We start from the raw sequence: 19482 nt of genomic DNA, 5'->3' as shown, positions 1-19482 counted from the left end.
TACACGTGCGCTAACGTGTAAGCCGAAGTAGTGGGCACTCAGTGAGCCATTACAGGATCAGTGTTACGCGCGCAGCGATTGAGGCTGTCTGCCACCACTTGCTGGACAGTTTGTAGCGCGGCGTTGTTTTCTATAGCGCGAGACGCGACCGCTGCCATCAGCAAAAATTGGATAGAGTGGCTGGCTGTGAGTGCGCTCCCTCACGACCGCTCTCTCGCAATCCCAGTCCCATAATGTCAAAACATGTTTCACACTCAATTGCGATGGCTTAAACATGTGAGCTCCCACATACGGTGCTGGCCATAAATTTGTGCGGACCACTATTTTGCAAATAATTAGGTCAATTTGAAGCAAATAAAGCCAAAACTGCGTAGAAATGCTATTTAAACAAAGAGCTATCGGAGCATACAATTCTTTTGGCGAGGCGGTCCGTGGTTGTAGAGATACAGGAGTGACCATCACTCTGACACTGGCCAGAAGTCTGATTTCCTGCCAATACTCTTGTTCTACTGCGTTCTAGAAGCTTGCAAAACCTTTAAAATACACCCCAGCGTCTCAGCTGTCGCTGGCAATGCGTTTGGCAGTTTAAAATTTGCTACGAGACCAGTAAAACATGCTCAAAGGCACCGAGTTACTGACGTCGAAAGGGACAATCCTTGGCCTTCGAGAGGCTGGATGGAGGCAAGCATCTGGGACGGTCGGCAACGGGTGTGGACAAGTTCTGGAAGAACAGGGAGCGCCATGGGAAGGCTAAGCGGACTGGGAGACCGAGCAAGGTGTATACAACGACAGATAATTTTGGAGGCAAAAAAGGGTGGAGAATCGTCGAGTGGAGTGAAAGCTGCTCTAGGATTGAATGTATCGGCACGTACTGTGCGACGTGTACTTCAAAACGCTCCTTTCATGAGCTTCGTGAAGCGCACACGTACTCCTATGCTGAAGGCAAGTCATAAGTTAGCTCGACGAAAGTGAGCAAAGGCCATGACCCGTGCACGTACCGATTGGGACGACGTTATCTCCTCAGACGAGAAGAAGTTTAATCTTGACGGTCCTGACGGCATGCAATACTATTGGCACGACCTACGGACCGAGAAAGACACCTTCTTTAGTCAACAGAATGGTGGTGGGTCGGTTATGATTTGGGGTGGATTCTCGTCGAAGGGTACGACCGATATAGCGCTTCTATCTGGGCGTCAAAACTCCTTAGACTACCAGGATACGCTTACTAGCTACTTGCTGCCCTTTGGTGAGGACATGCATGAAGGAAGCTACATCTTCCAGCACGACAACGCCAGCTTACACTCGTCAAAGAGTACGAAGTCGTTCTTGAAGGAGCTTAATGTGTCTGTTTTAGACTCGCCAGCACTTTCTCCTGATTTGAATCCTATTGAAAACGTTTGGGGCATGCTTGTTCGTGACGTTTATTGCGGTGGAAAGCAGTACACGTCGGTTGAAGAGCTCAAGATTGCTATTCGCCGTGCATGGGGCCGTATTAAGCTGGAAGGACTGCGGAAACTGATTGATTCGATGCCAGACTGCGTCAGCGCCGTTCTAGAGGACAAAGGCAAGAAAATACAGTACTAGGAAGACTTTAAAGCATGTACGGGTTTCAAAATGCAGAGATTTTCGAGCGCGCACAGACTTCTGGCCAGTGTCAGAGTGACCGATGTCACGACCTGACCGTCGACACTGTGCAGTGATGGTCATGGGCATCGATACGTGTGCTATGTTAGTAAACTAAGGGAAAATGCCAATTCGGGGCCGGTCCAGACAGGCTTTTCTAGTTTGACTCGTATATTGTGTTCTAAAACAAACATAACGATACCAAGAGTACCAATCAAATGCTGCCGATTTTGTCGATTCTTTTTTTTTTTGGCTGTTCTGAAATTTCTTTGAAACACAATAGATCCGATTAGAAAAGCATACCAAGAATGATGGTCCTTCCAATTAGGGGCCGCTTCAAAGTAACTTGATTTCATGATGGGATTTAGCCTTGTCTCTTAAATGGTACCCGATAACTGACCAAGCACAACTAATGAATGCAAGACTAGAGTCTTTCATTGGCCAAATGAATCGGTCCCTAATTGGCAATCCGGCCTCAATTGGCGTCTGGTCATATGCCAATGTTTCCTGTGTCGTCGTCCTCTTGGTTAAGTAAGTATGTTGTAGTACGGAATGTTGCCAAAAAATCACATGAATTCATACCCGCCTGAAACGATATTTTGTCGAACCGAATCATTGATATAAGCAACATTTCGTAATTTGACAAAGAAAACACCCTGGCGACTATCAATCATCTGAAAACTCTTGTTTTGCAGATACTGCAAAGCTGCCGCATCAGATCCTTTGCCAAGAAGCTCCCGGCCTTCTACACATACTTACAGTTTGGTACTTGGTTGCTTAATTTCAGAGCTTCTTCTTAAAATTCTCCATTTTCCATTTTTTTTCAACATCATTAATTGAAATTAGAGCATATAATATATGTATTAATTTCAATTAATGATGTGTCGAGATGTTGATGGAAAATAGAGAATTATATATTATATGAGTAAATCGAGACTTCGAATATAGTTTGGTACGTTTCGAAGAGTATAAAAAACTAACGTGAAAAAAACGTATTTTATTTCGTGATTAAGCGTTTTAAAACCATTAGAAAATCTGATATTGAAGGTGCATTATGCACTTAAAAAGGTCATCGAATGTTGGCACCAGCATCATACGGATGCACGGCCAATACTCGGTGGAGTCCGGGAATAAAAGTGCATCAGGAAGCTCCGAAGGGGTCGATTGCGCACCCAGCGCAGCTTTTAGAACGTCCCGCTCAATCCATTCAGCTTTCGTGAGGTAGCCTTGAGCGTCCCCGCCCTCTCCCTCGCCTTCGTCTCTGGTGTTCCTTCGCTAGTGTCCGTGTAACTCAGCGGCGATCCACTTCTCAAATCGATGGCGATTTTCGTTTAAGGGGTGGAGGCTTCGGTTGCTACCTTCAAAATCAACCATTATCGTCACCTGAGACGCCAGTCTCAGAGATGGAAATGTTGAACAGTGTTGAAGTGCGTAGGCAAAATGACCGGATTTTAGACCAATAAAATATAGTTCTAACGTGTTTTTTTTCAGTTTGATTCACGATTATCCGTAGATGACCAATCCATAGATTTGGGAGAACTGGGGTGCCAAGCATCAAATGAAAGATCCATCTATGATTGAGAAACTAAAATTTCTTGGATGCAACTATGTAATTCTTTTTAGTAGTTCACTCTGCATAGAAAACGACTAGTTCCAAGTTGAAACTGCTTGGAATGTGGCGAAGACCATCGTGCACAAGCCAATCACGACCACGACACCGTTCAAAATGTGCCCACGTCCGACAAGTCTAAGAACCACCAGAGTTAGAGGATTTATCAGTGTATCAGGACAACTCATAGCTCACCTTGAGTGAAATATGCACGGATATATGAACGCGAGCGGCACGGAGCAGAATCCGCCAATGATAGAGACAAAATTATCCAGCTGTAATCGAACACAAATACATTAACAAGCTGCGAGAAGCAAAATTTCGATAACGCCTTACCTCCTCCTTTCCAAAATACCCAACGACAGCGGTAAGACAGACCAGTGCAAAACGGAAGCCATTCTTTTTCCACCGCCAGAATCCCTTGACACGTTGGTACGGGAACAATTTGCTTTCGAGAATGTTGATAACCGGATACAGCATCAATGGGTACGAAAGTACTAGTGCCAGGGAATATGTAAGCTGAACAGCCATTGTCCCTGTACTCTCGCTCGAGCTGGGCAGATTTAACGTTACAACGGATTGCGTGCTCTGCCCAAAAGCTGCATATACTGTGCCAGCAAACATAATGCAAATGGCAAGGATGCACACTACACACCATGACAAAATGGCAGGGAATTTGTGTTTGATCTGATCATCCATGGAGTCGTATGTCGGCAGCACTAATCCGATACCTTCAAAGCAGTAGACAGCAACACCAAGAAACATTGCCCAGTTTTCGGAATTAAAGTAGACCCACGTTGATTCGCCGGGAGCTGCACTTTCAAGAGTCTTCACAGTGTAAGTGAGGATGTACACTAGACCAAACACAATGAGCACATCCGCGAATAAGCTCGTGAGTGCAAAGTACTCGAGACGACGCACCCACGCTAGTGGGGTGTAAAGTGGAATCTGCAGCAGAATGAGCGTCCACGATGACGTCGTAAGTGAGCTCTGGAGGTTAAAAGCGTGCAATAATACCTCGCCAATATTTTTCTCCACGAAAATCAGATACGAACAGCAGAAACCGATTTGCGAGAGCACTAACGACAGGTTCACTGCGCGCCGACCCATTGCACCAAAAGCTATCTCTCCCACGATGCCGTACGAGACATTGTGGTGGTTGTGAGCGTGAAGAAGCACAGTCGAGCACTCGACCAGGCGCAGCATGCAGAAGGTCGAAAGTACTGCCGACACACACAGGCCCACGATCGAAAACAACATTCCTCCATTCTGGAATCCTTTAGGCAGGAACAGAATTCCACTGCCGATAAAAGACTTGAAAATGGTAAAAACTGTCTGCTTGACGGTCGCTCCCCTAGTCGAGATCTCGTTCGTCTCTGTGTGGAACGTGTCGAGGCTGCTGAATAGCGGAATCAGTTCTTCCTGTTTGTTCAAGATGGAAACAACGTCCACGTTTAGAAACTGAGATGGCATCATTACGTTGCACGATACGCACATTTTGGCTGTACTCGTCGCCGAGATGCAATGTCTCGTTAACGAAGCCGCAATAGGTAGACTGAAGCAAGTTATTTGGCCCGATAGACGTCAGAAACGAGTTCTGAATGTGCGTCGGTACAATAGTATCTCCAGCAGGCAAATTCGCGATGACGTGGTCGCGACGGAAACCTCCTGGTTGGGCAATATCCGATGCCTTCCCTGTCATAGCACAATACACACCATACATCAGGTCACACTTGCAAACATCTCCAACTCCTTTGCGCTTTGGCCTTATCACGAACCGACATCTTTGTAGAGCACCTCACTCACGTCCGGCAGTGACTTTGTGCGAATCATTCCATCCTGGGAATCCTTCAACGCAGCGCTGTAGATCTCGCGTGTCATGTCCGACCCCTCTTCAGCGATATCGTGCACGAGCGCGGGAGTGCGCAGATCGCAGTCCTTTGAGTCAGGTGAAAGCATGGTTGCTGCACCAGTGCGGATAGAATTAAACTATAACAGCGAGCTTCTGGCAATGCCCATATCGTATTAGCTTGAAACTGACGCGCCTTTCGAAAATAGAACAGATCGTGGCTTTTGTCGAAGTGGTTCGGTTACGAAGTATTAATACGTACAGCCCTAAAAATAAGGATTAATTCGTAAGTTTTACTTATGAGGCGCACACCATTCATGCTCAAACAAAATTCAATCAAGTCTAGTCCGATACCTAATGTGTAGGTCTCACGTGCATGTTTTTTGAAGGGTTATTAGAGTTTGGTGAGAATTGAAATGCGTTTCGTGAACATATTAAGTTATAGAAAGGCCTGACAAACTGTTGATGTTGTCGTAGCTGCGACCTCGCCTGGTCTTCTCCATCCTCCATGCTGCCGGACTGCTACGAGGTCTTCGACACGGAGCATGCACTGTTAGTGTGCGCACGAAGCCTGACCTTCGGCACCTTTTGCCTTGCCACTCTGGTCGCGACGGTTTACGCCTTCCAGCGTATCCTTCCCATTTTTCTGAGCTCGCAGTGGTATCTCACCAACCTCAGTATGCTAGCGCTGGCGGGGGTCCAGATGGCGTTGCTCGTCTACGAGTGCTTTATCACCAACAGTCCCAAGATCCTCGTGCTAGCCAAGTACTTCCGATGCTTGCAAATCGCCATTTCCTGCGTGCTATACGGGAAATCTGCTGGCGAGCTTGTTAACAGGACGAAGCTGGTACGTGAAGGGGTGCCTTACGAGAAATTGACGATACTGAGTACATTTTGCTGCTCCTGTTCGACAGTTTTACAGCATGCTGATCCCGATTGTGGGACTCGCCACGATTGCCATGACGGCAGATGCGCTGCTCGTTATTGGAACCTATGAAGAGATCGACTGTCACCACATCACGTGGATTGCCATGTCCGCAACAGGAGTCGTCCTCACTGGTGCGCGATGATGCAAATGAGATAGAAATCTGAAATATTGACAGTGTTTTGCTATGAGCAGCTGGCTTCGCTATTCCAGGTCGCGTGGTTCTCGAGGAGATCAACTCCACAGCTCGAAATCAGGTATGTCTGACGCTGATTTTTTCCCCCTCTTTAATCTGCCTCACGTAGTGCTTCCTCTAGCGCAAGAAGTTTCAGGTTTCGTCCGAGCTAACTGAACTGGAGCAGTCGCACCATCAGCTATGGATTCTCCTGATCGTATGTACCCCTGCTGAGATCCCGAGTAACTTGATGCTAACAATCGTGCTATGCACTTGCGTGAACAGTGTAACCTCGTGAGCACAAGCTTGCAGCTCGCGGTAGACACGTATCTCTCCTTTAGCGTTGGTGGTAAGTACGGTTGGTTTGATACTGGACTTGGAAGAACTGAAATTCACTGGTGCTGACTTTTCCAGGCAAGAAGAGAGAGTGTGACAGCATGTTCTTTGACGAAAACGGTGGACTATTCGAGCAGTCGATGCGCTTGGCGATCTCCGTTGGGGCTTACCTCGTACCAAATTGGGGCGTGCTACATGTGTTCTATGTGCTGCCGCGCTTTCAGTTTTCCACGGCTCTTGATGTGCCCGGGCTCCTCTTGGACGACGAGGCCGACGAGGCAGCTTATGAACTCCTTTCCAGCGATGAGTGTGTAGTGCCCAGCAGCAGGAGTAGTAGTAGTGGTCGAGGTAGACGATTCTACTGACATTTTGACAGTAAAATAGATGGATGCAACTTGCGCCTCATTCTGACTATTGCTATGTGCCACATAACAATGCCAGCGTGTCGTGTGATCCGAGCCTGCTTCTCCCTGATAATAAGTATTTCCGCGCAGTGCCAACCCAGCTTTTGAGCTTTCCAATCTCGTCAACCTTTGCTCCTTCAACGTGGCGTGTTGACACGCGATGTATCTTGCAAATCTGCATCATACAAACTCCAAGTCACAGCGTTGCGTCTCCACAAACTCACTCACGGCCAGCGCCATTCTCAGAATAGCAGCCGAGGTCAGAAGTCTTCAGCAACAGTTTGTCAGTTTGTCAGACGCCCGTGAAAACTACCGCTCATGAGCCACGACTCCGTCCGTCTGCTGCGTGCTGCGCCGCCCGCCAAGTCTGCATTGGATCTCTCGGCGCATGACATGGCCATGGTGCGTCTTGGCAGTGGCTCCACCTTCCAGCGCTCGCACAGCAAACCCGAGCACCCGACGTCCCAGATGGGGGTTACTGCTGTGAATGCCGAGAACCAGCACACCAAGCGCCACAACGGTAAGAAGTTATTGTTTCTGCGCAAATTCAGCGTGTTGGAGGAGGACATCGTCATCTGTAATCGTGTTCGTTGCGGCGTTGACCCATCCTATTTCCAACACCGGAACGCTGGCGACCACCGCTACCTGCGCGCGCTGAGCTTTGAAGAGGCGAGACTGGCTGCAACGCGTCGTCGCCGCTCCGTGTCGATGGCGGCGGCCTACCCGAAAAAGAGCCAAAGCATGCGCATTAACGCAAGCGACTTGACGGGGGACGACGATGTTCCCACGAGTAGCAGTAGTGCTAGTACAGAACACAGTTCGTTCAACTCCATCACAGGCCATGCTACCATCGAAGATGCCGTCTTCGTGCCGCCCTTAAAAAGTGAAGGTAGCATGCGTATAATGAGGGCTGGATCCTCACGGAAAAACATGGTAAACTCGCGCATGCGCACTGCATCGGAGAGCTCAGCGCTGCTCACTCCGCGTGAAAAGGCTATGCATGGACGTTACCTCATCCGCGAGTCCTTCGCTGCCGGAGCCTATGGCAAGGTATGCTTGGGTCAGGACAAGTCTTCCCTTGAGGAGGTAGCAGTGAAAATCGTGCCGAAGTACATTTTGATCTCACCCGAAGAAAAACAGTCCGTGGTCCGTGAGCAGGTTATCCACAAGGGTCTGGATCACCCTCACATTGTGAAGTTGCTTGATATTTACGAAGACGACGGCGCGCATTATTTCATCCTGGAGCGCGCCGATTGCGGCTCTCTAAACACGATGATCACAGCTGCAGGCATCGAAGAGAGCAAATGTCGGGATTTCTTTCGACAGCTGCTGCTTGCTCTCGAGTATCTACACGATAACAATATCGTGCACCATGATATCAAGCCTCACAATGTGCTGTTGGACGACGATGGCGCCACGGTAAAAATCTGTGACTTTGGAGCGTCACGAGCCTTTGACGCTCACGATGCTTCGCTGCCATTTGCTGGAATCTTTGGTACAGTGGGCTATATCGCGCCTGAATTACTTGAAGGCAAGGAATCGTACGGACCTGCCATTGACATGTTCAGCGCTGGCATTATGCTTTTCGAGATGGTTTTCGGGTACGGACCCTTCTACCCACCGAGTGCTTGTACGCACCAGGACTTGGAGTTCCCAAATAGACCAAAGGCATCTCCAGAAGTAAAACAGCTTTTGACTCGGCTACTAGAAACAGATCCAAGTAAGCGGATTACAGCAGGCCAAGCACTTGGTCATCCGTGGATCACACTCGGTGCGGGTGGTCGCTCGGCTCCGTCTTCACTCGTGAATGTTTCTTCGGGTTTGCCACCGTCACCAACTTGTGTTCGTCGGTAGAAAGCTCTGGCTGTTCATTTTTTTATTTTATTTTTTGTAGTTAGTAAATGGAACTCTGTAAAAGTAACTCGATGGCTCGAAAATCTATCTACAAGTTGTTTATGAGAAACCCGTCAACGCCAGGCCCATAAGCGGTGTTGATGGTGTAACCTGTAACAATCGCCAGCGCAGCAATGACCGAGATGAAGTTGCCAATCAATCCGAAGATTGTGGCCGCACCAATCGATACCAGCCAAAACGCCACCAGAATCACCATCGCAGAACTCTGATTCTGTTGGAAAAGAGAAGTTGCTCCATGAGGAAGCTTGCCGTTCTCTTCGTAAAATGCCTTAAGCAAAGCCTCCTTGCGTTCGAAGCGCTTTTCCAACCAGGTTGCCAACTCACTCTCACTTTTGTCTCGCAAGGCCGAGATGTCCACTCGCTCGATGTAGAAATGGATCATTCGCGGCATACGGCCGGTAAGCAGAGACGCCTCCGACGGGCGCTCGTTAGCGGCATAGTCCACGTAGAACATGGTGATATCGTACACAGCGGTAAGTTGCGAGCGCAGCAACGGGAACATAAATGTCCAACCTGTCGTGCGTGGATACAGCGAATACCGACGAGGTGGGAGGCCGTTCTTTTCAGCAAATACAGTACTCTTTGCGAGGTTATTCTCGCTGAGGTCGGTGCCTTCGGGGAAAAGGAGGTACGAAGCCTCCGGTTCTGTTGATGTGAGGAATGGCAACAACTTGTGCAGGTTCACTTGGTCGTCAGCCCAGCGACGTTGCTGCGTAACATAAGAGTAATATTTTTAGTGAAGATCAGTATTCTCATCTCATATTTTACAGCCGTACCAGAAAGATGAAGATGAAGTGTTGCATGGCCCACCCGAAGATAGGGATTTTTCGTAGTGGAGCCTTCAAGACGATCCGTAACTGGTGCAATGTCCGCGTCCGCCACGCAACGCTCCACAGCAGCATCCAGTCGATACGAGTGCGGTGGTTCGACAACCACAAAGCTCGATCCTGCGGTATGTCGCTCTCACGAGCTTTCGTCTCCACATCACCGTAAACTCGGACCTGGATACGAAACAAATTCTCTGCAGACGACACAGTGAGCGTCTAGCAGTAGCAACGTCAACTCCTCCTGCACGCACCAAGAATCAGCACCACTTGGCCCATCCACGCCCATTGTCTGCTCCAATAAATGCATCAAAATTATTTCATTCAGTATCAGCTTCGCTGAGTTCTGGCAAATATTCCAACGCACATGAAGCGAGTGACGCGGCGGTAGAAGCGTTTGGTCTGCAGAAACGCCGGAAGAGGAAGCACAACCAGTACGAAGAACGGGGTCAGGAACCAGGCCACACCTGTCCAGCCCGTGACCACCAGCGATGTCAGGAACACGATACCCACGACGGCTACGCGCATGGTCTCCGTTCTGTAGTCTGCCGCAGTTATTATGGTATCGGTACACTGTACCATAGGAAATACCCTTCACACTTGAAGATTCATTTTGGAGAAGAAGAAAAAAATGACGACGAGGGAGGAGGCGGAACGCGACGTGAAGCTCCTCGTGAGCTTCGTAGCCATGGTATTCGTCGGCCTCGGCAACAAGAGTGCGTGATGTATTGTAATCTACAGCGGAGTGATCTCGATGTTACTACTTTGAACTCTTCATACTGACGCAATGTTGACCCAATGCTCTCCACGTTTGATGATCAGTCTTCCAGAAGTGAGATTTTACCACTGCACCATGATATCTACATGTAATATCCCTTTATACTGATTATCTTTGTGCTGGCAGACTGCAGACCATCCCGATGCACAACTATCCAACGTTCCTCAACCTTCTCACCACATTCGTCTACGTACGTGCTGCACCTATTGAGCTGTGGCAAGCTGTACACTTTTACTGACGAGATATTCAACACGCTTGCAGATCCCCATCAGTTTCGCATACATCCTGCCCATGATCAAATACGGCAGCGCCATTACATGGGACCAACGTAGCATCCCTAAGCGAAAGTTTGCCGTTATGGGAGGATTGGACTCGATCGCCGGCATCCTGCAAGTGTTTGCTGCCACCTACCTAGGCGGATCGCTTATCATTTTACTGGGCCAAGCTGCGATACCGATCTCAATGTTGATATCCAGTGTGCTTCTTAAAGCCAAGTATTCGGGGTACCAGTATGTGGGCGCAGTGGTTGTGACCATGGGTCTGTTGATTGTACTGGGTTCAGGCAACTCAAGCAGCAGCACGGGCACGAACCCGCACCTCATCGTGCTATGGTCTATTGTCATGATCTTCAGCTGCGTCCCCATGTGCTTGTCCAGCGTTTATAAAGAGAAGACGCTTGGAGAGGCGGAGTTGGATGCTGTGTATCTGAACGGTTGGATTGCTGTGTTCCAATTCCTGTTTTCGATTCCGCTGACGTTTCCCGCCGCAATGGTTGGAGACCACCCAGTCACTCCCCGCGAGCTCCCGGAAAATTTGTACGACGGCCTGATGTGCTACTTGGGGCAGAATACCATCACTGAGGGTGCGCACAAAGATGACTGCGAGAAGGCAACCATCTACGTGACAGCTTATCTTCTGTTTAACGTGGCCTATAACCTGTTGATCATCCTGATCCTCAAGTTCGGTAGCGCCAACATCCTCTGGCTGGTAAGTGGCTGCCATGATTGCTAAAATTTGAGTTGAGGCCTCTACTAACGTATACTAACAGGCCATGACCATTATGGTTCCACTGGGCAACGTCGCGTTCACGTTTCCGTTCATGCCGGAGCATCAACCGCTCCACGCGAAGGATATCGCGGGCTTGCTCTTCATCATGATGGGGCTTTTCGTGTACCGGTTTTTGGAGGAATTGATGGAGTCCTGGAACAAACGAAAGCCAATCTACCCAGACGAAAAGGGTCCAGTAGCAGATGAACTCAAGCGAGCGCTCATCAGCAGTGACAGCGACAACAGCGACGATCTGGACAGGGAAGTGTAACAAGTTGTAAGAATGGATTGTCTCCTGTGAGTTGATAACATGAACTGAAATGTTTGGGCTACCCTGGGCAAGATACAAAAGGAATACATGTACTGCGTAAGCCCCAATTAAAGAAAGAATAGGCAAGTTCATACACTAAGTTTAAAGCGCTGCTGTCCATAGTCACCTTCAGCACTTTGGTCACGGCAATTTACGCAGTACGTGTTCTTTTGCCGTGACATCTCGCTCGATAGACTTGCTGCCCTCTATTATAGACTGCGTATTATACATGAAAAGGCAACTTCAGGTTAACCCTTTAACTACCGTGCTACTTAGAGGCCCCTACAGACCTCTAACAGATCAAATAAGCGACTCTCATTGGACAAAACACTTCGTTGCTCATCAACAGATGCAGCCGTGACGTCGATAGAGGTCTGTAAGGACCCTTAGCAAAGCATCTTCTGGCCCCACGTTAGATACCATCCTCGTGATATAAGCTAGTTAAAGGTTTCTCCCCCCTCTCACCATATCCACAACAGATTGAAACACGCAACGACAATGACGGAGCAAGCAGGGGAGCCGATTGGAGCTGTTGAGGACTTGGTAGGAAATTGGGAGCTTGACAGCCCTGATGCAATCGATATGGCCGACGTAGATACGGCTAATGAAGATATAGCTTCTGATGCTGAAGAAGAAAAGGACGGGCGAGGTGGTGGAGATCAAGACCAAGACCCAAGCAGCGTTTTGCCTACACCGGGGAGTATCGCCGAGGAGTATATGGCTTCACTACGCGAGCAAAGTGGGCTTCACGTGACAATCCGGGGACAAGTGAGTTCTGCTTTCGACAAAAATGCCGAGTATGGCGTGTTTTCGTTGATTTTTACTGGTGTTTTCAAGGAGAGACTACGGAGATGGACATCTGCTGTGCTAGTGAAGGCAGGGCGTACTGCAATTACAGAATCTGAATTTAACGCGTATTTAGGCCTGGAGCTGGCCATGAGCATCTGTCCGCTGAATGATATTGCCGATTACTGGTCTGGTAGTCACTTTTTGGGGCAGAGTACATTTATTGAAACAATGTCAAGGACGAGATTTCAGCAGATCCGTGGTGCTTTGACACTTCATCCTCCTGAAGATCCGTCGTTCGACAGAGAGAAAGACCCTCTTTGGCGTTGCCGGGATGTAATGGAGCATTTTCAACGGCTATTCGCAGAGTATGCGGTACCGGTTGGCGTCAGCAGTATAGATGAAATGACTGTGCGGACTAAAGCAAGGACACGGGCAAAGACTTTCATGCCGTCTAAACCCGACAAGTATGGTGTGCGATTCTATGCAGTTGTGGGTTGGGATTCTCTTTATGTCCACTCATTGTGGGACAATTCGTCGGGCAATGCGACGCCTTCCACTCCTGCTGAGCGCTATACGCGATTGTTTCCTTTATTACGCACACCACTTTACAATACGCTACGTTCTGACGATGTTTCTATCGAGGCAACTTCTGCGACGGTAATGTGGATCGCAATGGCTGGTCATCAAACACAGTCATTTAGATCTCCTACGGGGCACCGCCTGGTAGTATCTGATAATTTTTACACCAGGCACACTTTTGCTCAGGCGTTGCTGAAATTTACTGATGGAGAAATGCACTTACTTGGCACCGTACGAATTAATCTCGTAGATAAGTGGAATAAGCCGGCTGTGAGTGCTGCTATTGGGCGTGTTGATGCTGGCAATCGTGGAAGCTGGGAGCTGGTAGCGGCTGTGAATCCGGAGCCTGGTTGGGAAGCCAAACAAAAAGGTCACCAAAAGCGTCAACGTGGCGTTGCGAAAGCGAAGCAAACAGCGTTCGAACCAACAATTGTTCAGGCGCAAAACGCAGGCTACATCATCTATAAGGACAGAAAGGTGGTAATTTTCTACACAAATGATCTGAAGGCGACACCATCGGAGCGTTCACTACCGTCAACTTCGCCTGAAGCTGTTTATTGCTGCCACGGTACTTACCCTATCCAAAGGTGGACAGAGGATCGCATGTTACACCGCGAAATTTTTATGGCTCCGACAGTAATTTCAGCCTATAATCTTTGTATGAACGCTGTTGATCGCGTGGACCAACTGCGCAGTACCAACCCCACTCGGAGACGTGAAAAACGTCTGGGCATGACTATATTTACGTGGATGATGGACCTTGCGGTGATCAACGCTCACACGCTGCTAACGACTGTACGACCTACAGCGACACAAGGGTTAGCATTGCGCGAATTCAAACGCCGAATTGCTGAGGTCCTTACCAGCGGCGAGCGTCAAAATAAAACCAGACGTGCTTCGCAGAAAAAAAAGCGTGCTCGAGAAACACTGGATGAAATTGTGGGAATTGATTCATCCATTCACATGATCACTCCAAATTCTACTGCTCACAGCAGTGGAAAACTGCTTTGTCATCTCTGCAGCCTGCGAAACATTAAAAAAAAGTCGAGATACGGATGTACAAAATGTGAGCTTGGCTTTCATGTCGAGTGCTTTACTGCTTTTCACAACCAAGCGGTGCTTCAACACTCACCTCAATTGAGAGCCACGTTGGAGGTACTCTGTAGAGCGTCGACGGAGGAACCAGAGACCTTCACACGAAAAAAGCGTAACAGGACCATCACACCAGTTGAGCAGCTTAAACTTCCTGAAAACTAAATAAAAAGACAGACTTACGTTCCGCGGAGGGTCTGGCCAGTATTGTTTGAGCTTCTTTGCAGCACACTTAGGAATAGCGCCACATAGACTGCCTGTCTTCTTGTAGATATAGATCCGTCCTAACGTTTGTCGTAAGACTCGATTCTGGTGCTTTCTCCCCCGAAGTTTCCTCTTTATTCTCCCAGCTGTCAGCCAAAGATCCTCTTCGTAGAGTTCCCACTCGCAAGGAGCGACTCCACACCAGCAGCAGAGCGTGTCTGTTGTGGGCTCCATGAGACCTTTTGTAACACCACCGGACGTTCTGAGAATGACCGCACTAAAATAAAGAGGGTTGACAATGTCACTGATTGGCTGTTATGACTTTTAAAATTTGAATGAAAGAGATCTGATTTGGCCAGGTAGAGGTCCAAGCGGACCCGTAACACTTGTGTGGTAGTTAAAGGGTTAAAACGTTAAAACACCCCGATTTTTCGAGAAACTGCTATTTTTGTGTTAAGATTTGGTAGTAAAAAACCAAAATTGTCATTGGTCAAACATCGATCGGGAAGACATCTCAGCGAATACATACTTTCTCATTGCTGTAAACGAGCTGATATTTTTTTAATATAATAAGTTTTCTCTCAGCTTAAATCTTCCGCGTGTTGGTTCTGAAGCAGCGTACTATACAGATCGTTGTCCTTAAGTCGGGTGATGTGCTCTTCAAAGAGTACTGTATCTTCAATGTTGAATATCGCGTGTTTGCTTTGCGCTTATGGTCGGTTTCTTCTTCAGTACGTGGTTTAATCTGAACGAGTGCAGCGTTGATTATGGAAGTCGTGATCTCTTCACAAAGCAAGCAAATTTGGCGTTGTTTTGTTCGGGCCTCTGCCGCATCCACATCAATGCTAACTCTTGACTTCCGTGTGAGTTCCAGTCGGATTTGAGCTTGAGCACGGTTTATCTCTGTCCGCACGTCTTGTACTCTTAGCCACCGCTCGTTTGACGTGTTCTGGAGCAAAAACTTTTCCATGAAGACAAGAGGGTTACTTGGCAAATGCGAAGGTTATAAGTCGTCTCGCTTTCACATCATCCTCTGTTTCCAGGAAGAAAAATCTGCTATTTTTGCTAAGGAAAATCTACCCAACAGTAAAAAAAAAACATGCGCGCTGTTTTTCTGTTAAGCATTTATTTTGTAATTTATGTCCGTGTGCTGTGTTTTAAACACAGTTTCATTCAGCACAAATATCAAGTGAAATCCATTGTCACATTCGCATGGATGTTTACGAGGTGTCGAGTTGCGGAGGGAAAACCATTCATGATCGCATTGACTTAGAAAGAAAATAAATTTCTGGGTTCTGTCTATCTGATGCGCTTGTATGTACCTGGCCCGTATTGTTGTTGTTGTTGTTGTTGTCGTTTCGATAGATTAACTGATCCGGATACGATCCCGCTTTCATACTGTTACACTACAGCGCCATATTGATTTACGCACTAGGCAGTAAAACGACTATTAACGTAAAGCTGAACTAATTCGATGCGTTAACGCTCATGCATATCCTTGGATATGCCATTTCACGTCGCTTTCCTCCTCAACTGGTACGTAGTATTGCAGGTGCATACCGTGCTATCCGCCGTGCTCCTGCTCGTACTGGTTGGTAAACGGTAGGTAATTTGAGTCCGGCCAGTTCGGAGCCGCGGCAGCCGCGCCAACGTTTTATGGCTAGCTCAGCTTAGAATAAGTATGATGGAAGGTTCCAGACCAAGATTCTCCATATTTCAAAAGATACCTTGGTTGGAAATTCCAACTTGGAAATATCGGCGAGAAAGGGAGAAAGAATTCGAACAGTGATACGAAATATATTGCACCTTAGAAGCTTTTACCAGCACTTCCACCCCTCTAGTCAAATGCAGCCCTCTACGCTTCCTCTTTTACCATCATCCATGTCCAATGTAAACGCGTCAAATACAATGAACACGCTGAGTCTAACACTTCGTGGTGTGCTTTAATGACCCTCAAGACTTGGTAGCCACATGACCGAAGCAACGTGATCAAAATCGTTTCTGACCTGTTTGATTGAACAATATTTGATAAAGTAAAACGCTCCAACGTTCCAGTAAATATTATGGAAAGTAAGTTCGTAGTTGTGTCTTGGTGCGCAGACCTTCTGTTTCGTACGCGTCGAGCTATAAGGTTCAACAAGCCAAGCATAAAGCAGCAAAAAAATAGGAGCAGGCCATTTCCCACGTGGTCGCTCTTCTCTAATGGGTCCAGCTATTAGAATCACTTCGCCACTGCGGCGGCACGCTGCCGCACAATGAGGAGAATAAACACCAGCAGCAGCACAGCCAGCACCGAGATAAGTCCGAGCAGCCAGGCGTTCCAGCGAGTCGAGTCTTCACCTGCAAGTTCTTCGCGGTACTTCTGCGCCCAGTTCGGGACAATCATCAAGTCTGGTCGTTGTCGGTACAGTTCCTCCTTCTCGCGCGGTGTAAGTCGTCGCATCATTGATCTGACGAGTTTTTTGCGCTTTTTCTTGCTTCGTGGAGTGAGCTGGCCGTCATTCTTACTGCTGTAGTTCAGTATCTGTGGCCTAGGACTGCCGTTGCCGCTACCGTCTCCGTCTGTGTCCATCAAAGAGTGCGTTTCCTGTTCTTCACTGTCGTCTTCGTAGAATTCCTCGTCAGCATCCAGAACGTCCTCGTGCCATTGGATACTCTTTTTCTTGTGTTGTCGTGTACTCGACGTCTTCTTCTCGGACTCTAGTGCAGCCGCCGAGAACGCTGAGATGCGCTTTAATGCTGGTCTCAATTTCGGCGTGCGGAAGTGTTTCCCGTCACTCTGCGTCGCATCAGGAGAGAGCTGCAGTCCGTCGCCGTCCGTGTCGAGATCGTCCAGTTTAGACATACCTGCCGACGGGGATGTACCAGACAGTAGATCATACTCTTTCGTTCCGGGCTTTACCAGTTTCTTAGCTCTTTGCAATGAACTCGCAAAGGCGCCTCCAATGATACCCACAGCCTCAGCGGGGGACATTTTGGCCTTGGTGGCGCCTCCCATTTCGTTCTCCAGCTCTATCATCTCCTTCACCTCATTGGCAATAGCCTTGGCGCGACGATGTGCCACCTCCATCGCGTGTCTAGATACCTCTGGGGAGAAGAGAGTGGGGTCTACGTAGTCTCTCTCCTCCATTGGGAGCTTCTGTGTCATGACACGCAGCGGGGGAAGCACGTGCTGCTGCTGGTTGCCATTACTGTCTTTGTGGACATTCATGTCCACCACAACTGTGTCATTTTTGCTGTTGTTATGACCATTGATGGACCCATTAATCTGCTCTTCGTCGCTGTCGCTGTCAGACACAGGCACGGCGATCTCGGGGGACGCGGTGGGGTCCTTTGACGTCTTGTTCACCGTTGGTTGCGTGAACTGAGACTCCAGAGTGTCCACGTCCAAAACTGTCGAGTTGGAGGACGTGGACGCCGCAGCGGGAGCATCATCGTTCAGCGAGACTGTCTCCATATACATACTGGGCGAAGTAGTCATGGGCTTCGGTTGTGCTCTGTAGTGGGTCGGTTCAAGCGGGAAGGACGCAGATGAGAGACGTGTAGTAGGTGTATAATGTGGGGGGTTCTCGTTTACAGCGGAGATACCGCGAGGAGCGCGAGGAAGGCGGACAGACGCTCGACCTTGATAATACCGGCCTGCTCTTCAGTTCTCCTTGAAAGTGGGAGAGCACGTGCGGAATACAGAATATCCTGGGACAGAGAATATACTCGTTTTTAGTGACATATAGATAGTGACTTTGCAAGTAAAACGAGCCTATCAAAGAGCATTTGAACCTCTGATAAAAAGGAACCGTTAACTTGACGTCTAACGGACAAGAGGATGTTTCGCTACATCGTCGAGGTATATGGAACTCTGCCGCAAAGTTGCTTTGTGTGCTGACGCCGGTATCCACACAAACGATATTGAACCATCTGGGGACGATCGATCCGATGGACATGTGAGTCTGGTATAGCATTGATGTTGCAGTTATTTGGTAGGCCTCCATCGCCCCGGTAGTCTTTCCTGCCTTTGGATTGCATCTAAAACAACACGTATCCGATGGTATCGCCTAGTGTACCACCGATCATCGTGCCGATACCTGGTCGCACAACCGTACCCACGGCAGCGCCAACGCCGCCCGTGATGACAGCCAGCGCAGAGCGAGTGGCGTTACGACCCGTGTTGGACACGAACGTTGAGAGTGTATCTTCTTCCTCGTCGCTGCTGCTGCTCTGAATGCCCTCCTCAATCGACCGCAGATTCTTCTTGGTCTTCTTGCCACCTTTTCGTGCCACGAAGCGTCGGTACAGAATGATCACAAGCTGCTGAGTCTGCACGAGTCAACACATCATCGCGCATGAGTCTAGGGTGCTTAAATAAACACGACCTACAGAACATAGAAATTATCAATGTATGGGCTCGCAACGTACCTCCTCAACTAGGAAGATCGCGAGGTGGCTCAGAATGTTAGCGCGCATACCCGTCTTGACCATCAACGCCGCAGCCGTCATCCTGCTAGACGTACGCGCGTACTTACGCATAGCTGACTTGCTGATGTCTGCATCGCAGAAAGCAACACATTAGTCAATAAACAGGGGAAACATAATGGGCCATTGAGACCTTGAATTATCGACGCACCTTTGATGAGCTTACTGACAATTCGAGGTCGGCAGATACGAATCGCCACCTCCTCGAGCGAGCGTACGTACGTGGTGATACTCAGCGACTTGCCGAAGGACTTGGCGCTGGCGAGACTGAACTCCTCCATGGAGGGAGGCACGAACTCCTCCTTGTCCTCCGCCGCAGCATCCACATCCTCAAATTCGTCCTCGCTCAACTCCTCGTCTGACAGCTCCAGGTCCAGCGACGCCACGTACGCGTTGAAGACCATCAGACCTTGCATAGCTGTCGAGCGCACAGCCAAGATTGCCACATCCTTGGGGTAGAAGTGCTTGAAGAAGGGCTTCTTGTCCACCAGATAGTAGGTCTTCTGCGCCTCCACGCTCATCTTGGCGCTCCGGTCGTCGCTGGCAAAAAGAGG

General features: G+C 48.6%; 7 protein-coding genes across 12 annotated transcripts; 3 read left to right on the top strand and 4 right to left on the bottom strand.

Moving 5' to 3' along the window:
* Window positions 1-3270: 3270 nt before the first annotated feature.
* On the bottom strand, window positions 3271-5303 carry PPTG_07308 (the record flags this gene model as incomplete). Of its 2 annotated transcripts, none has more annotated exons than XM_008901480.1 (5): window positions 5011-5303; window positions 4728-4922; window positions 3569-4654; window positions 3428-3507; window positions 3271-3370 (listed from the first exon to the last, which is right to left on the bottom strand). In XM_008901480.1, the coding sequence occupies exons 1-5, from the start codon at window positions 5014-5016 to the stop codon at window positions 3271-3273; spliced, it is 1467 nt and encodes a 488-aa protein (XP_008899728.1). In that variant the 5' UTR covers window positions 5017-5303. The 2 variants fall into 2 exon arrangements, with proteins under 2 accessions (XP_008899728.1, XP_008899727.1); XM_008901479.1 differs by having other exon boundaries at window positions 4728-4927; window positions 5011-5275.
* A 197-nt stretch (window positions 5304-5500) lies between these two features.
* PPTG_07307 (hypothetical protein) lies at window positions 5501-7006 on the top strand. The gene is made up of 6 exons (XM_008901478.1): window positions 5501-5928; window positions 5996-6140; window positions 6202-6263; window positions 6324-6398; window positions 6467-6530; window positions 6596-7006. Exons 1-6 carry the CDS (start codon window positions 5590-5592, stop codon window positions 6880-6882), a joined length of 972 nt encoding a protein of 323 aa, XP_008899726.1. The 5' UTR covers window positions 5501-5589; the 3' UTR covers window positions 6883-7006.
* A 164-nt stretch (window positions 7007-7170) lies between these two features.
* Window positions 7171-8884, top strand: PPTG_07306 (serine/threonine protein kinase). Its single transcript, XM_008901477.1, has one exon. It carries the CDS (start codon window positions 7240-7242, stop codon window positions 8773-8775), a length of 1536 nt encoding a protein of 511 aa, XP_008899725.1. The 5' UTR covers window positions 7171-7239; the 3' UTR covers window positions 8776-8884.
* PPTG_07305 (hypothetical protein) lies at window positions 8763-10227 on the bottom strand. Of its 4 annotated transcripts, XM_008901473.1 has the most exons (4): window positions 10027-10227; window positions 9914-9951; window positions 9612-9856; window positions 8763-9544 (listed from the first exon to the last, which is right to left on the bottom strand). In XM_008901473.1, the coding sequence occupies exons 1-4, from the start codon at window positions 10185-10187 to the stop codon at window positions 8864-8866; spliced, it is 1125 nt and encodes a 374-aa protein (XP_008899721.1). In that variant the 5' UTR covers window positions 10188-10227; the 3' UTR covers window positions 8763-8863. The 4 variants fall into 4 exon arrangements, with proteins under 4 accessions (XP_008899721.1, XP_008899722.1, XP_008899724.1 ...); XM_008901474.1 differs by having other exon boundaries at window positions 9914-10227; XM_008901476.1 differs by having other exon boundaries at window positions 9612-9951.
* Window positions 9997-11952, top strand: PPTG_07304. Of its 2 annotated transcripts, XM_008901471.1 has the most exons (5): window positions 9997-10375; window positions 10482-10491; window positions 10564-10627; window positions 10699-11424; window positions 11486-11952. In XM_008901471.1, the coding sequence occupies exons 1-5, from the start codon at window positions 10291-10293 to the stop codon at window positions 11753-11755; spliced, it is 1155 nt and encodes a 384-aa protein (XP_008899719.1). In that variant the 5' UTR covers window positions 9997-10290; the 3' UTR covers window positions 11756-11952. The 2 variants fall into 2 exon arrangements, with proteins under 2 accessions (XP_008899719.1, XP_008899720.1); XM_008901472.1 differs by having other exon boundaries at window positions 9997-10491.
* A 4727-nt stretch (window positions 11953-16679) lies between these two features.
* On the bottom strand, window positions 16680-17939 carry PPTG_07303 (hypothetical protein; the record flags this gene model as incomplete). Its single annotated transcript, XM_008901470.1, has 1 exon — window positions 16680-17939. The coding sequence occupies one exon, from the start codon at window positions 17937-17939 to the stop codon at window positions 16680-16682; it is 1260 nt and encodes a 419-aa protein (XP_008899718.1).
* Window positions 17940-18481: 542 nt separating this feature from the next.
* On the bottom strand, window positions 18482-19449 carry PPTG_07302 (hypothetical protein; the record flags this gene model as incomplete). Its single annotated transcript, XM_008901469.1, has 3 exons — window positions 18482-18772; window positions 18872-18999; window positions 19080-19449. 3 exons carry the CDS (start codon window positions 19447-19449, stop codon window positions 18482-18484), a joined length of 789 nt encoding a protein of 262 aa, XP_008899717.1.
* Window positions 19450-19482: the final 33 nt, after the last annotated feature.

Source organism: Phytophthora parasitica (assembly GCF_000247585.1).
Source record: "Phytophthora parasitica INRA-310 unplaced genomic scaffold supercont2.11, whole genome shotgun sequence".
Lineage (NCBI taxonomy): Eukaryota > Oomycota > Peronosporomycetes > Peronosporales > Peronosporaceae > Phytophthora > Phytophthora nicotianae.
Note: the sequence above shows the minus strand (reverse complement) of the source record. Positions and strands in the feature narration are given on the sequence as shown.

Excerpts from the sequence above, each read along its gene's own strand:
- PPTG_07307 (XM_008901478.1), top strand. The coding sequence starts at position 5,590 with ATGCTGCCGGACTGCTACGAGGTCTTCGACACGGAGCATGCACTGTTA. Across the intron at positions 6,399-6,466 it reads AGCTATGGATTCTCCTGATC|TGTAACCTCGTGAGCACAAG; the intron begins GTATGTACCCCT and ends TTGCGTGAACAG. Across the intron at positions 6,531-6,595 it reads TCTCTCCTTTAGCGTTGGTG|GCAAGAAGAGAGAGTGTGAC; the intron begins GTAAGTACGGTT and ends TGACTTTTCCAG.
- PPTG_07306 (XM_008901477.1), top strand. The coding sequence starts at position 7,240 with ATGAGCCACGACTCCGTCCGTCTGCTGCGTGCTGCGCCGCCCGCCAAG.
- PPTG_07305 (XM_008901473.1), bottom strand. The coding sequence starts at position 10,187 with ATGCGCGTAGCCGTCGTGGGTATCGTGTTCCTGACATCGCTGGTGGTC. Across the intron at positions 9,952-10,026 it reads CGCCGCGTCACTCGCTTCAT|ACAATGGGCGTGGATGGGCC; the intron begins GTGCGTTGGAAT and ends TTATTGGAGCAG. Across the intron at positions 9,857-9,913 it reads CCAAGTGGTGCTGATTCTTG|AGAATTTGTTTCGTATCCAG; the intron begins GTGCGTGCAGGA and ends TGTCGTCTGCAG.
- PPTG_07304 (XM_008901471.1), top strand. The coding sequence starts at position 10,291 with ATGACGACGAGGGAGGAGGCGGAACGCGACGTGAAGCTCCTCGTGAGC. Across the intron at positions 10,628-10,698 it reads TTCTCACCACATTCGTCTAC|ATCCCCATCAGTTTCGCATA; the intron begins GTACGTGCTGCA and ends ACACGCTTGCAG. Across the intron at positions 11,425-11,485 it reads GCGCCAACATCCTCTGGCTG|GCCATGACCATTATGGTTCC; the intron begins GTAAGTGGCTGC and ends GTATACTAACAG.